The sequence below is a fragment of the Pocillopora damicornis genome, chromosome 1, assembly GCF_964200805.1.
Source record: "Pocillopora damicornis chromosome 1, jaPocDami1.2, whole genome shotgun sequence".
Lineage (NCBI taxonomy): Eukaryota > Metazoa > Cnidaria > Anthozoa > Scleractinia > Pocilloporidae > Pocillopora > Pocillopora damicornis.
The window spans coordinates 1,777,304-1,792,722 of NC_142670.1; the positions used below are offsets into that span (position 1 = coordinate 1,777,304).

Consider the following 15,419-nt stretch of genomic DNA (forward strand, 5'->3'; position numbering starts at 1 on the left):
CCACAAAATGTGATAAACTTTAGAGTTAAAAAGTAAAAAAAATCACAAATTTGTTTCTTTTTCATATACTTGCAGCTCATAGTCTTCACCCATTATGGCAGAAAATTCACAGTTTGGATGGAAAGATGATTTACTACAGTCCTTATAATGGAAGGTACATGAATGGCAGTTATGATAAATGAACATAAAGTGGGCTATGTGACCCATTTTTTTCACCCCAATACCTTAAACTTATCATCTGTAAGCTAGAAAGCAAATGAGAAAGAGAGGGGAGGGGAGGGTGAGGAGGTTGGACATCGTAGAGTTATATGTAATGTCCCCCCTCCCCTTGAGCAGAAAGCTGATGAGAGGGAGAGGGGAGGGGAGAGTGAGAAGGTTGCACATCATAGTGAACTATATGTAATGCCCCCTCCCCTCTTCCCCCTCCCTCCTAAGATCAATACCCCTACCCTTCTTTATTTCCTATCTCTGCCCTTCCCCCACCTTCTTAGGCCAGGGAATGTTTCTGTACACAACATGATGTCCAAGGCTGGCAATGAACATATTGTGTGTTTACATTTCATAAAAGTTTGTTCTGAGAATTTTTTGTGGGATCAAGTGATAATCTTGTAGTTATTTTTTCTTTTCTTGCTATTCTCATCAGTAAGCTGCTTGATATTGTATTGCATTTGTAAGGAGAAACTATGTCTTGGTTACTCGTTGGAGTCAAAGGTTTAATTAGTGATTTGTAAATGTTTCATCATGAGTAATTTCTTTATATCAATTAATTTAGACTTACAAAAGAAAGATTCTGCCAGCCATCCCTGCCTCTTGGAGGAATTTTAGCTGATGAAATGGGACTTGGAAAGACAGTGGAGGTGATTGCATGTATTTTGTGTCATTCAAAGCCTTCATCAGAGGTCAAGTCAATTGATTACACATTAACAGCTTCTGAACCACACACAGACTCATCGAGTACATGTAACAGCATGATACAAGAAGACTCTAAATCAAAACTTGCGGAGTGTGAAAATAATGACTGTGATGAAGCTGTTACAGGCCATAGCTCAAACAAGGAGCCAACTTTGTGTGAGAATTCACCACCTTTATGCAATGGTGATATTGCCAGAGAAATGAAGGGAACCACAGAAAAAGGTTACAGTTCAAGTTATGACTCAGGTCACAGCACAACATCATCTAATGAAGATGTAAATGAGCTTGCTCTTGGTACAGACGGACAAAAAATGGATAAGACAAGTTCAGTTATTTATACATCAGATGAAGAGAGTGCTACTCAGTTTATGAAATGCCAGTGTATCTGTGGTGTAAATTTGGCTAGTGTTGATGACAAATTGCTGCAGTGTTGTGAATGCCAAGCAGTGTTTCATGCTACATGCCTTGGTTATGATTATCCTGGTGGCTTTTTATGCCCTCATTGTTCCGTAAGTAGACCAGCCACTCCATCCAGAGCAACACTGATCATTTCTCCTGCTCCAATTGCCCAACAATGGGTGGAGGAAATCTCCAAGCATACACAACCATCCACAGTTAAATTGCTGGTAAGAAAGTGTGCAGTCTTTTCAGGATGGTTTTCTTTTTTTTTTTTTTACCATTTAACCCCTAAGAGCAACTTATATGTGATAAGTTTGAGTATTAATTTTCATTGCCTGTTTGCTGGATAATGTATGGATCTTATCAGGAGAAGTTACATGTTTCTGGAAGTTAAAGGGTTGAAATTCCTTGAGGTATCTGATGAGTCTCTCAACCAAGACAAAATGTTCATGAACAATGGGCCTTATTCTCACTACTGATTAAATAGTGTTCATTACTGCAAAGATCGCTTTCATGTCTCAAACCATGGTTCACATGTATGATTTTCATGTTTTCATTGTCATAGATTCATCACTTCACAAATTTATTACAAACCAACGTAATGACCAGCTCCCAGTTGGCTTGTTAGCTCAGTTGGCAGAGTAATGCATCTGTATCGCAGAGGTCATGGGTTCAAATCCTGTACAGGCCTGAATTTTTTAAGTAGAGTTCATAACTGCAAAGCTCGCTTCATATTCATGAAATGTTTAGTTATACCAGCTCAGGCACAAACTATATTTCACAGATCTTCCTTAACTTAGCAGTCATGACATATGATAAGGAGTAGGAAAAGGTATCAACTGTGTTTCTGAACATGGGGGTCTTTGTTAGGGCTGTGTTAGTGGTCTAGACTAACCATTTTTTTTTGGCACTAGGCCATATTTCTACACACAGGTCTTTTCTCCTCTCCCCCACTCCCCAACCCCAACCCTTACCCTAACTGCCCCCCGCCTCTTTCCACTGCGGCTTATGTATCATTAGTTACCTTCCTTCAGTTATAGATGCATAGATAAGCACATTTGTAATCAAAGTTTGAAAGACTGGTCTACCTAGACTCCTAATACCGGTACCTACCTGCAGGCAGGGTTGATAAAAAAATCAAACTTGAGATACAATAAATAAAGATGGTTGTTTTTGCATTTTCTTAGGTTTATGAAGGTGTGGCCAAGATGGGTTTTATTCCCCCTCAAGTCCTTGCAGATCATGATGTAATCTTAACAACATATTCAACTCTGAGATCAGATTTTTATCACTTAGGATCTAAGCAAGGTCAGTGAAAAACAAGCTGTAGCTTTCAAAAATTTGTAAATGAACTGTCTTGGTTTGGTCACAACTTTTTTTTCAAGTTTACCTTAAGTTTTCATTTTTCAGGAACTGGTGGGCGGTCTATGCGATACGAGAAGCGGTATGTGGCATTACCAAGCCCTCTCACAGCTGTCCTGTTTTGGCGGATTTGTCTTGATGAAGCTCAAATGGTGGAGAGCACAACAGCTAAGGTTTGGTGTTAACTTCTCAACTTCAAAGATCTCTTTAGTGATTCTCTTTACTGTCTGTCATACAATTCTTATGATGTTAGTTTAAAATTTTTTTTGATCAACTAATAATGCACCAATTAATCCGATGCTTCAACATTCTCCCTACTAAACATCCATCAAGGCTCAAACCTAAGCAACACAAAGTTGCCTTTCACACTCATTCACACAACCACACACATGCTCTCTCTGTCACATGACCCAAATCCCTGAGTTGCATAACTCCAGTATCTCTCATAAACTCTACAGTTCCCCTGTTGTCAATTCCTGTGACCTCATTTTGTTCAAACCATACATTTTAATTTTTTTTTCAGTGTCTCAAAATTTTCTATCCTCCACAAAAACTTAGAAGTATGTTATGACAGTTCCTTTAAACCTTTTGCAGAAAATGTGATGTGTTGTTTTTGACAAAGTTGAATTATTCATTTTGTAGGCAGCTGAAGTGGCATTATGTTTACACAGTGTACACAGATGGTGTGTGACAGGGACACCAATACAGAAAGGACTTGAAGGTGATGCTGGGTTGTGTGTCTTTAATGATCAGCAATAAGTGGGGGAAAAGTTGGTTTAGGGTTGTAATAGACTAAATTGACTGACCTGGTTAGGGTAATGTATTGTGTTCTTATTCTCAGAGAGGCTCTCTCCACCTAGGAGTATTAATGGGTACCAGTGAATTGGGAAGCCTGATGGAATTCACGGGGGAAACCTTGTGATGGACTGGCATCCCATCCAGGAGAGATAATTGATATTCTTAGTTGCTTAAGAAAACTGGGCTAAGCTCTGGTTGGGGGGACCACTTGGCTTGAGTAAAAGCTTTGTCTTACTTGTGTAAAAAATGCTGTTTTTCCTAGGCTCTAGAGTTTTGACTGAAAATGAAGAAGCCAGAGTTTTAAACCCAGGCTTCCCTTTATTCACAGAGTGAATGGGAGAGATGGGAGAGTTGGGAGAGTACAAAAGGGTAATTAATTATTATCAACTGAGTTGATGATGTAAATTGGCCACCATAAAGAGTTTCAAAGCTTACGTTTTGAGGGTTAGCCCTTCCTCAGAGAGAATGGCAAAATAATGTAATGACTGTTCGAAACATCAGTTTTGAAACTCTTTACCGTGGTCAATTTCTGTTTTCAATTCAGTTGACAATACTGATTACCTTCTTACAGAGTGCCTGGGTAATGAAAGATGCTCTTTCATTTTATGTAGATATTTATGGTCTGCTGTTATTTCTTGGGGTGGATCCTTACTGTCATCAAAAATGGTGGAAGAGCTTACTGTTTGAGCCATACAGGAATGGAGATAAACAGTCTCTGTATGAGCTTTTAGCCAAGATCTTGTGGCGAAGTGTAAAGAAGGATGTCATCCATGAGGTGCTGTTTAGCAAAGTTTTTAGGATCAATATCAGTATCTGGGCAACTGTCTACCTACCCCTCCCCTAACTCAACAACAGTCAATTGATAACAAGTTAGGGTTAATGTTGGGTTAGGGGAGGGGTAGGTGGGAAGTTGCCCAGATACTGATATTGATCCAGTTTTTGTTTGGGTCATCTTAAGAAAGGGCACATCAACTAGTTACTGGTAGAAGGAGGGGGGGAAGGGTCCAAAGAATACACCTTACCTAGGGATATTTATTGAAGATTAAGGTTTGTCAGGATAAATGTAAAGCAAACTTCCTCAATAAGTTTGTTTTCATAAAAAGCAGCACATGCACGAAGTCTATTACTAAATGCCATCGTGTTTTCTGAAGAAAGTTTGGAGTGACTCTGAAACTTTGTTCATTATTTTTTAAAATTAATTACCTTAGTTAGAGCCTGAATAAGCCAAGTGATATTTTAAAATGAAAACACTTAATCTACTTCAAGTTGAGTCACTGCAGTAGTAACATGCAATCCTGCTATTAATTAATAATAATTTTGGTAATTTTGGTTTCAGACAAGTTGTTAATTAAAAGTGAAATACCTACAGGTCTGCTGGGGGGTTGGGTGGGAGGTCTAGACCCTTTGTACCCTTCCCCTGCTAAATTCTAGAGGCTCACACCTCACTGTTTACACCTTCTTTCATAGATTCAACTACCAGAGCAGGATGAGAAAGTAAAATGGCTGACGTTTTCCCCTGTAGAGCAACATTTCTATCATCGTCAGCATGAAGAATGTGCAAACACTGCGATGAAGGTTTTTATTTTACAACATTTTTGTGTGCTACTCTTTCCCCTAGTAATAGCGTAGCCACCTCTTTCAGCAAGATAAAAAAAATCAGTGAAGATTTTGTAGTGGAAGAATGCTCCTGAAACCTTATAATTGTATAATAGTTGTTTTTGTAATATTATCATTTTCACTACCGCTTAATTAGTGTTCATTATTGCAAAGATTGCTCTGATATCCATCCCTTAATCTGCAGTTCACATAATGATTTTCATATATTCACAATCATAGATTCATCACTTTACAGGTTTATTGCAAACCAACATTACAATAAGAAGCTTTTGATGTTTTTTTTTAACCTTTTAACTGCCATGAGTGACCAAAACAGACTTTCTTCTTACTACATCTATACAATATCATGCAGACAAGAGATGAGAATAGTGAAAAATATCAATTATGGGATTACTAATTGATCCAATACCAAATTCTCCAAACTAACACAATGAGAATCATTTGGCAGACTGTAAGGAGAATTACTAATGAGATCTTGGGAGTTAAAGGGTTAAAAAGGAACAGGAGCAGAAAATGTAAAAATAACAAATACAAGAATATATTTTTGTAATAATCATGTTTCCTAGAAGATGTTAAACTTGAACAGTGTTTTTACTGAAATATAATAGAATTGCTTATGGTATCAGAGTGGTTGTATAGGCCATTTTACAGTGGTGTACGTGGCTGCCAAGTCTTTGATTTAGAGTGAGGCTGAAGGTGACCTTGTTGTGATAGAGACCAGTATCTACTTAGTTACCCTGATAACAAAGTAATTTACATTTGAAAAGCAGCAAGGTTTGTATCATAACAAGGTCATCCTTAGCCTCACTCCTGTTGAAAGGCTTGGCAACCTAACACAACTGTAAAATAGACTATTATGCAGTACGCGCACTTTTTTAGAATAGTGGGGCTCTTAATATTAACAAGAACAAAGTGGAGGGAGGCGCTTATTGGAGAGGGGGTACTTATTGGAACAAGGGTGCTAAATTGAATCATTACACCAACCAGCTTTCATTTACACTCCCTTTGGGAATGGATTACTACTGATTTCTTTGTCCTCTTTATATCCAGATGCTGAGTCACTGGGAGAAAAGAGATACAATGCTAAGTGCGATAGACAGAAACACTGTGCATCTGGTAAATACACTTAAAACTGAAGGGTGGTATGTAAGGTGGCCATTGCAAGGGTTCTGAGCCTGTGAATAAAAAAAAGGGGGACTTTTGGTACCAACTGGGCAAGCTCCATAAAAGGTCAATGCAGCTTTAAGCTGCAACACCATGCCCAATGTTTTGAAATTCTGAAGAAATATATAAGGTTTTTTGTGAAGTTTTGGCAACTCATTGCATTACTTCACTTAAATAAGAGCAGTGAATAAAAGGGGGTTGGTTTCTAAATAAACTGTGGTGCTGCATCAGTGGGAGAGTATAACAGGGTAATTTAGTATTATCAACGGAGTTGGTAATAGAAATTGGCCACTGTAAAGAGTTTTACAGCTGTTGTTTCAAGCGGTAGCCATTTGTGAGAGTGAATGGAGCTCCAGAGAAGAACAGGCTCAAGACAAGGGAGAAATTTTCTATTATTTTAGCACGACGTCTCTCACTTTTTCAGTTCTTATAGCAGAGCTTGCCAAGCATAGCCCCATAATTTTACAAAATAGTAGTAACCCATCAAGCCTAAAAAATTTGGATGTAAGACTGTACGACCATATGACTGTATGACCATATGACTGTATGACCATACAAGGTGCTATTTTTAACATGCGTGGTCAACTGTGCCACAGGCACGCCAATGTCACGGCTTTGTACAGTAGTTCAGTGGTCAGTGCACTGGGGCTCCAAGCCAGACAACCTAGGTTCTTGTCCTGGCCGGGGCAAGGTGTTGTGCCCTTGAGACATGCAGGGAAAAAAAAGTGCGAGCTCTGCTCTTTTGCTTGGCTAAATCTATATATTATTCTAGACACTGTTAGCAAATGGTTCACATTTTAGCAGTGCTGTTGGCTTTTTTTTAATCCCACCAATTACAACCTGTTTTGTTTTGTTACAGTTGTTAAACCCTTTGTTGCGGCTGCGGCAAGCATGTTGTCATCCACAAGCAGTGAGAGGAGGCTTCCTGTCCATGCAAAAGAGGTAAATTTTAAAGCATGATATCCCTTATCTAATAATATCCTAATAATACCTAATAACATCCTAACATCCTAATAACACCCTAAAACATTCTAATAAATCTTAATAACACCTTAATAACTTTCTAATAACTTCCTAATAACATTCATATTAATGCTTAACAGGAATGTAATATTATTTGTTTAGGATTTTTATTTTGATTATTTTGTAGCACTCTTACCATGGATAAACTGCTTGAAAGTTTGATAGCCAAAGCAAAGTTGGAATGTGAAGAAGCACATCGACAGCTCTTGTTTGCTTTTAATGGTTTGTACATGATATCTTTAGGGAGGCGCGGTGGCCTCATGGTTAGTGTGCTCAACCCCAGATTGGATGTTCCTGGTTCGAGCCCTGGCTGGGGTCAAGACACTTTACTCTCACAGTGCTTCTCTTCACCCAGGTGTACAAATGGGTACCAGCGAATGTGCTGGGGGTAATCCTGCGATGGACTAGCATCCCATCCAGGGGGGAGTAGCAATACTCCTAGCCACTTCATGCTAAGAAAACGAGAGTTAAGCACTGGCCCCATGGGCCACTTGGGCCTGTATAAAGGCTAACTTACATGATATCTTGGATTTTCACAAAAGCATGTTTTTTACTCTCTGCTGCTTATATTACATCATGTTTGTATGTGTCTGAGTTAATATAACATTGAAATAAATTACTTTTGCTCTCCAGGTCTTGCTGGCATTCACATTTTAAAAGAAGAGGTTAGTTTATTCAATATTTTTGCAGAGCTATAACAGAGGTGAAAACATTTGCTTAACCCCTCAACTCCCAAGATCTCATTAGTAATTCTCCTTACAGTCTGCCAAATGATTCTCATTATGTTAGTTTGGAGAATTTGGTATCAGATCAATTGGTAATCCCATAATTGATATTTTTCTTTATTCTCATCAGTTGTCTGCATGATATTGTATAGATGTGGTAAGGAGAAATTCTTTTGTGGTCACTCACAGGAGTTAAAGGGTTAAAAAAACAATTTATGGCAGATCAGTGTGATGGTGTTGAAATTAGCTTTTAAGTCAACAGATTTTAAACTGTCTGAACTTCATCAAATTGAATTTTTGTAATAATGTACTACTTAGTTGATAATTGAACACTCTCCCTATGATAAGAAAGTAAAGCCTTTATACAGGCCCAGGTGGCCCATGGAGCCAGCGCTTAACTCCAGTTTCCTTTAGCATGAAGCAGCTAAGAGTATTGCTACTCCCCCATGGATGGGATGCTAATCCATCACAGGGTTACCCCCAGCACATTTGCTGGTACCCATTTGTACACCTGGGTGAAGAGAAGCACTGTGAGAGTAAAGTGTCTTGCCTAAGAACACAACACAATGACCCTGGCCAGGGCTCTAACCCGGACCACTTGATCCATTGTTGACTGCACTAGCCATGAGGACACCGTGCCTCCTTACTCTCCCTATGGGGATACGAACAAATTGGAAACAAATATTGCAATTAAACTTTTTGTTTAAAAAAATCCCAACTGTTGAGAGGCAAACAAGCCCACTGGTATGGTTGATTTGCTCCTCAAAGTTGCTAAGTTTTAGAGCCCACTTATGGTGTATTCAACACTGGAAAATGGGATTTAATTCTGATGAGATGAAACAATAATACTCTGTACAGTGTATTATCAGTTAAGTCTGGTCTAATCTGAAGCATGGGAAGATGTTTTTGTCCTTGGTGGAAAACATCATGTCAGAACAAATCCAGTGACAAGCAGGTTAGTCTTCCTCGCAGCTATTTTTTGTGTTTTCACCCAAGGCTTTCCTCCCCACATAGCCTTGTATGACTACGCAGACAATGGCTGCAAGGAAGACCAGGTGTAGGGCTTGAACCTAGCACCTCCCAATTGCAAGTCCAGAGCTTGAACCACTAACCCAGGCTGCCTAGTTTGTTAATTTCTTGGTGTGAAAGCCCCTTTTTTTCTATTTTCCAGTGGCCAGAAGCTGTTGAAATGTACAGGGAGGCAACAAGATCTTGGACAGAACATGAAGAAACCTTCAGAACGGATGCACTACAGGTGAGGTGGGCCCATAACTGTACATACCCCAGAATGAGCAGGTGTCAGATTTTTCCTTCCCATCTGTTGGCAAATGTTTTATTAGTTGTGTTTGGTGGAAATTGGTAGCCTAAGATACTTTCTGAACTAACATTCTGTTAGAAAGCAGAATGAACCAGATAAGATATACAAGTGTATTATAACTGGAGATTGTGTTGCAATGTTTGGAGAACATCTTTTAGGTGGACAGATGCTAGAGAGCAGTCATAAAACCTTAAAGGAAAGTGATTTAGAAGAAATGTCAGCAAAATTTGGAAACAGATCATTATTCCGCAATGAAACCAACATACCATAGTAGGCCACTGGAATGGGCAGAATGTGCCTGGGTATTACAGGACAATAGTACAAATGGGAAACAGGGCAACAAAATGGGCACTCTGAATGATTAAAACATTAATTTTTTTCTGTTTATTTTTGTTGGCTGTCATAGAAATGAAATGGTTTTTTTTCTTTTTTTATTTTCATCTTTTGTGCACACATTACAGGGATCGCGTTAACGCAGAAATCGTGCATTTTTACGCAAAATAATGCCAAAAAATGCAGCATCAAAATTTTAATGCGTCCCAGGACGCAAGATGTTGACTTGAAGAACTCACTCTACTTACTTTGAATGTTGAATAGATTTTGTTGTTTGAGTGACGTAAAAAATTTTTGAACAAAGCTAAGCGACTTCACATCGTGGTGGCCATGGGTAGTACTTGGTGTAAGACTGCCCAAAATGTCCCGGGCCACCGCCCATACTGTTAGTACTGTAGTAAGACCTATGGTACCCGCAGGAGCTGTGTAGTACCTGTAGTAGCTGTACTAGCTGTAGCAGCCTTGTAGTACCCGTAGTAGCTGTACTAGTGGATGTAGTACCTGTAGTGGCTGTAGTAGCTGTAATAACCCTGTAGTAGCTGTAGTAGCTGTAGTAGCTGTAGTAGCTGTAGTAGCTGTAGTAGCTGTAGTAGCTGTAGTAGCTGTAGTAGCTGTAGTAGCTGTAGTAGCTGTAGTAGCTGTAGTAGCTGTAGTCGCTATAGTAGCTGTAGTAGCTGTAGTAGTAGTTGTAGTACCTGTAGTAGCTGTAGAAGCTGTAGTAGCCCTGTAGTACCTGTAATACCTGTAGTAGCTGTAGTAGCTGTAGTACGTGTAGTAGCTGTGGTAGGTGTAGTACCTGTACTAGGTGTAGTACCTGTAGTAGCTGTAGTACCCATAGTACCTATAGTACCTGTAGTAACTGTAGTAGCTGTAGTACATGTAGTACGTGTAGTAGCCGTAGTAGCTGTAGTACGTGTAGTAGCTGTAGTACGTGTAGTAGCTGTGGTAGGTGTAGTACCTGTAGTAGGTGTAGTACCTGTAGTAGCCGTAGTACCTGTAGTAGCTGTAGTACCTATAGTACCCATAGTAGCTGTAGTAGCTGTAGTAGCTGTAGTAGCTGTAGTAGCTGTAGTGGCTGTAGTGGCTGTAGTACTTGTAGTAGCTGTAGTACCTATGGTACCTATCGTACCTGTTGTAGTTGTAGTACCTGTAGTAGCCGTAGTAGCTGTAGTACCTTTAGTACCCGTAGTAGCTGGAGTAGTTGTAGTACCTGTAGTAGTTGTAGTACCTGTAATACCTGTAGTACCTGTAGTAGCTGTAGTACCTGTAATACCTGTAATACCTGTAGTAGCTGTAGTACCTATGGTACCTATCGTACCTGTTGTAGTTGTAGTACCTGTAGTAGCCGTAGTAGCTGTAGTACCTTTAGTACCCGTAGTAGCTGGAGTAGTTGTAGTACCTGTAGTAGCTGTAGTACCTGTAGTAGCTGTAGTACCTGTAATACCTGTAGTACCTGTAGTAGCTGTAGTACCTGTAATACCTGTAGTGCCTGTAGTACCTGTAGTACCTGTAGTAGCTGTAGTAGGTGTAGTGGGCGTAGTGGGTGTAGTACCTGTAGTACCTGTAGTACCTGTAGTATCTGTAGTGTCTGTTGTAGCTGTAGTAGCTGTAGTAGCTGTAGTAGCTGTAGTAGCTGTAGTAGCTGTAGTATCTGTAGTACCTGTAGTAGCTGTAGTACCTATAGTACCTGTAGTACCTGTAGTAGGTGTAGTGGCTGTAGTGGGTGTAATACCTGTAGTATCTGTAGTAGCTGTAGTAGCTGTAGTAGCTGTAGTAGCTGTAGTAGCTGTAGTAGCTGTAGTAGCTGTAGTACCTGTAGTAGTTGTAGTACCTGTGGTAGGTATATTAGGTGTAGTACCTGTAGCAGGTGTAGTACCTGTAGCAGGTGTAGTAGCTGCAGTAGCTGTAGTATCTGTAGTAGGTGTAGTGGCTGTAGTAGCTGTAGTAGGTGTAGTACCTGTAGTCCCATTAGTATCTGTTGTACGTGTAGTAGGTGTAGTAGCTGTAGTATGTTTAATAGTTGTAGTACCTGTAGTATCTGTAGCAGTTGTAGTAGCTGTGGTTTCTGGAGTACCTGTAGCAGCCTTAGTAGGGGCGTCCAGTGGTGTAAGGAATTGTAAAGATTCCTTTCTACCTTCCAGCAAATTTTCCAAGCATTTAGATCGACTAGTCTCACTTTAGTCAATCGACCAAACTTGGATAATTATTAGGCGTAAGGCAGTGAAACCGAGTCCACACTCAAAGGGATTGATATAAACTAATGAGCGAGAGAATATATAGAATATAAACGTAGGTATGTGAGTCCTGAATTGAACCTTCTACAAAGTACAAAAGACGATTTGCACAAGCTTATGAAAGGAACGTCAAGGTTCACACACATTTGATGAAGTTAGTGATATATAGGAATATTTTCTAGCTTTTTTTTTTTTTTACGCGTCCTATCTTGTTCTTACGACTGTGGTGTCCCATGCTCAATTGCACAAAATTGACCCGGCGAGGTTACCAGGGGCACCCAAAGACAATTTTCTGCTAAATATCTGTTCGGAGAAGCAAATATTGCCAAGAATTTTCTTTTGCTTGAGGAAGACTAAAAATTCCTAGATGGACCTTTCATTCATTTACAATTTTCGATGCTTTATAGCTAATAAATTCCCTACCAATTCTGATTTTTAATGTTTCAAAATCAGTTCCCAGGTTACAATATTTTTGTTAAAAAATGGTCACCTAAAGTTTTTTTTGAATTCTAAAATGTGATGGGGAGAGGTAACCAGAAAAATACTCACTTGCGTAAATCGTTAAATTGCAACTACAATTTTCGCAAAAGTAACACTGAAACCTTTGTAATTGTGGAAACTGACTTAAGTTCCTCTAGGATGACCGGTCAGACCGGGAGGGCTTTCCATAAGTTGCTCGAGATTTTCCAAAAAGTTTCACATTATTTCTCAAACAACTGCTCAAAAGTTGCAAAAAACAATCAAAAGTTGCTTATTGCAACAAAACTTACTCAAACGGTTGCTCAAAAACAAAATCTTTGTTTGGTCTGAAGTTATGAAAATATGCAAATTGTACAAACAAAAGTAAGATTTCTTAGAATTTTCGTGCAATTTTTTCAGCGCAACCAGCGTTGCTTAATAACTTTTTCCGGAGTTAAAATCACGAAGGAAATGTAATGAGCCAAAAACATTCCTTAATGACCTTCTTCACCCGAGACACTCGAGTCAGTCGAGTGAGAATCTGCGTCAATCATTTACAATGTTCTGTAAAAACCGCTGACTTATCTTGCGCCCTTCATGTGCCTCAGGGGAGGAGTATTTGTCTCCTTTTTTTACTGGTAATTCGCAAATTGTCTACAAAACATTGTGAAATATGGAACAAAGGCAAATTTAAACACTAAGAGCTGCTCCGATATCACAGAATTAGATGATAAAGTTCTAGAGAAATCTTAATCCAAAAGCCATTAGTTGCAATAAAGGAAAGAAGTTGTTCCAAATACGAGAAGTTGCCAAAAAGTTGCCTGCTTGTGGAAATCTCTAATGACCTAAACGATAAAAATTTTGTAGTGCCGCTTAGAATGCATTTCTAGGGTGCAGAAAAGAAAACTCTGGACTGCGTAAAAAGTGTTTCCAACATACTTTAAAGGAGACAGTCGTTGGGTGCCCCTGAGGCTTTAACCCTTTACTATGTGACATCACGGCACTGTCAAGCGAGTCCGGAAACGTAGTTGGAAAACGATATATTCACCTTCCCCACCCCCTTCTCGCGACTTTAAGACGACCGAGTGTGACTGACTGGAAAAAGACAACAGAGAGACTTGTATTCAAATGTAAAAAAACTTTTATTGCCACATTAATCGATAACAAGAGCTAATGATAACTAATGATCAGATACTTTTCTTAAAAATTGAAATTATTCTTATTAAAGTCTCTACCTAATTAATGGGAAACTCATAAGTTTCTCGAGCTAACCGCAGCTCTATTTCGCAGAATCTTTTTTTTCTTGTCTTTGCCATGCTATTACTCAAAACAATTCTTTCAACAATCTGTCATTTTAAGGCACATCAAGAATGTAAATCAAGACGAACATTCTAGAAATTAAAGAAATGTTTGCCAATAAAACATAACAAAGTTATCTATACAAACAATAAAAGAACTATGTAATAAGCCTAAAAACGTTAATGACGATAGAATAATACCTTTTCCATGAATTTATCTTTTTTTCTGTTCGCAGAATTGAATCTTGAAACAAATTTTGGTAAGGGTAAATTGAACAAAATTCTGTGTCCATCTACCCAACTCAACTACTCTTATATATAAATATACAGACTGAAAACTTTAAAATTTCCATTAACAGTGATTTTTTATGAGGCTACTTGAGCCTGTCACGATATAATCTATTGATTTTAAAATACTGAAGAGCTCTGGGAAGGTTTAGAACTTGAGCTCCGAAGTTTCATTTTCCCATCAGTTCTTTATTCATTTATTTATGTTTACAATAGTTCTAGGCGCATGAACGATTTTCAACGAGTTCTCTGCACGGCAAATATTAGGCTCCATTCACACCAAAGCTTGAAGAGTCCTTAAACATGTTTAAAACGGTTTGTGACTGTTTAGTGCACTTTTACTTATTAAACATGTCTATTCGGTGTGAATGGTTCATTTGTTACTTATATGAGTTAGTCTCTTCCTTTTCTTTTTTTGGGTAATTGGGAAGAAAAATGGCTTAGGTCGTCACTCAGCTTCTCTACTTCTGTTTTCCCTGCAAGAAAGAAGGAATACAAATTGTTTTCATGGAAGGTTGCACAATTTAAATTAATCCGATGTTTGAAAAGTATTATTAGAGCAGTATTAAGTCAAGGTTGCTTTATGGGGAGATCCAATGTCCAATGTTTTAACTTCAAAAAAGTTACAGTGCGATTACACACTTTAGTCTTTAGTCACACCGAAATTGGTGATAGTAACAAAATTTAGTACTACTGTCCGTATGAAGCAGGCTACCAAGGAAAAACGTCACATAAACATCCTTGATCAATATAGATATACAAAGGAACAAAACTGAAGCATGAAAAGCCTTTAAAAAAAATTGAAACTTGTGCAATAGGGTTCAAATACAAAAAGAAATACAACGGTTACCAAAACCGAACATCTCACGCTATCTGAAACGCCTAATTTTTAATCATAAAGTTCAATTAATTCCTAGAAATCTGTCATTAAGATATTTACGGCGCAGAAACATGTCTCTAGTTGGTTCGTTTGCTGTCAGGTGACCAGCCAATTGCACTTTTCCCAATATGTATACTAGGGAGCGGATATTCTGAATTTTATCAAAAACGGTACCTTAATAATTTCTTTTAAAGAAATATTAGGTGCTTTCAAGAGCCATATATACAGCCCATTATGGCTCTTTTTCCCAAATTTTAAAATTGTAATTTTTGAAACGACTTCAACTTTAATATCATCCTTTTCAAATATCAGCTAATGCCCACGACTGCAATTTTTTAGTGGTCACTTGAGGTCTTTAAATTTATTTCCTCTCGCAGAATATACGTCTAGATTATCAATTGCGGATCAATTTTTTTTGGGCATAAACTTAACTGGTTTATATCAAAAAATAACAATTCTTAATATATAAATTAAAACACTTCTACATAAGGTAATGTCATAATCATGTTTGAAAATAGCTGTCATTGTCTAACCTTCTCCTGGTTTCTTTAAAGCTGAATAAGAAGACAAAAAAAAAAGATTTACCGGAGACTTCCTTTGTGGGAATTG

At 38.4% G+C, this 15,419-nt stretch overlaps 1 protein-coding gene across 1 annotated transcript in view; it reads left to right on the forward strand.

Annotated features, from left to right (window-relative positions):
* The window catches only part of LOC113672096 (E3 ubiquitin-protein ligase SHPRH), a 31,699-nt gene that overhangs the window by 2,429 nt on the left and 13,851 nt on the right, over nt 1-15,419 (forward strand). Inside the window, exons 2-13 of the mRNA XM_089198089.1 lie at nt 76-154; nt 773-1,538; nt 2,499-2,619; nt 2,722-2,846; nt 3,316-3,394; nt 4,083-4,246; nt 4,939-5,046; nt 6,139-6,204; nt 7,112-7,194; nt 7,403-7,497; nt 7,909-7,940; nt 9,172-9,255. Coding sequence (XP_089054215.1) covers nt 76-154; nt 773-1,538; nt 2,499-2,619; nt 2,722-2,846; nt 3,316-3,394; nt 4,083-4,246; nt 4,939-5,046; nt 6,139-6,204; nt 7,112-7,194; nt 7,403-7,497; nt 7,909-7,940; nt 9,172-9,255 — 1,802 coding nt within the window. The remainder of the gene's footprint in view (nt 1-75; nt 155-772; nt 1,539-2,498; nt 2,620-2,721; nt 2,847-3,315; nt 3,395-4,082; nt 4,247-4,938; nt 5,047-6,138; nt 6,205-7,111; nt 7,195-7,402; nt 7,498-7,908; nt 7,941-9,171; nt 9,256-15,419) is intronic.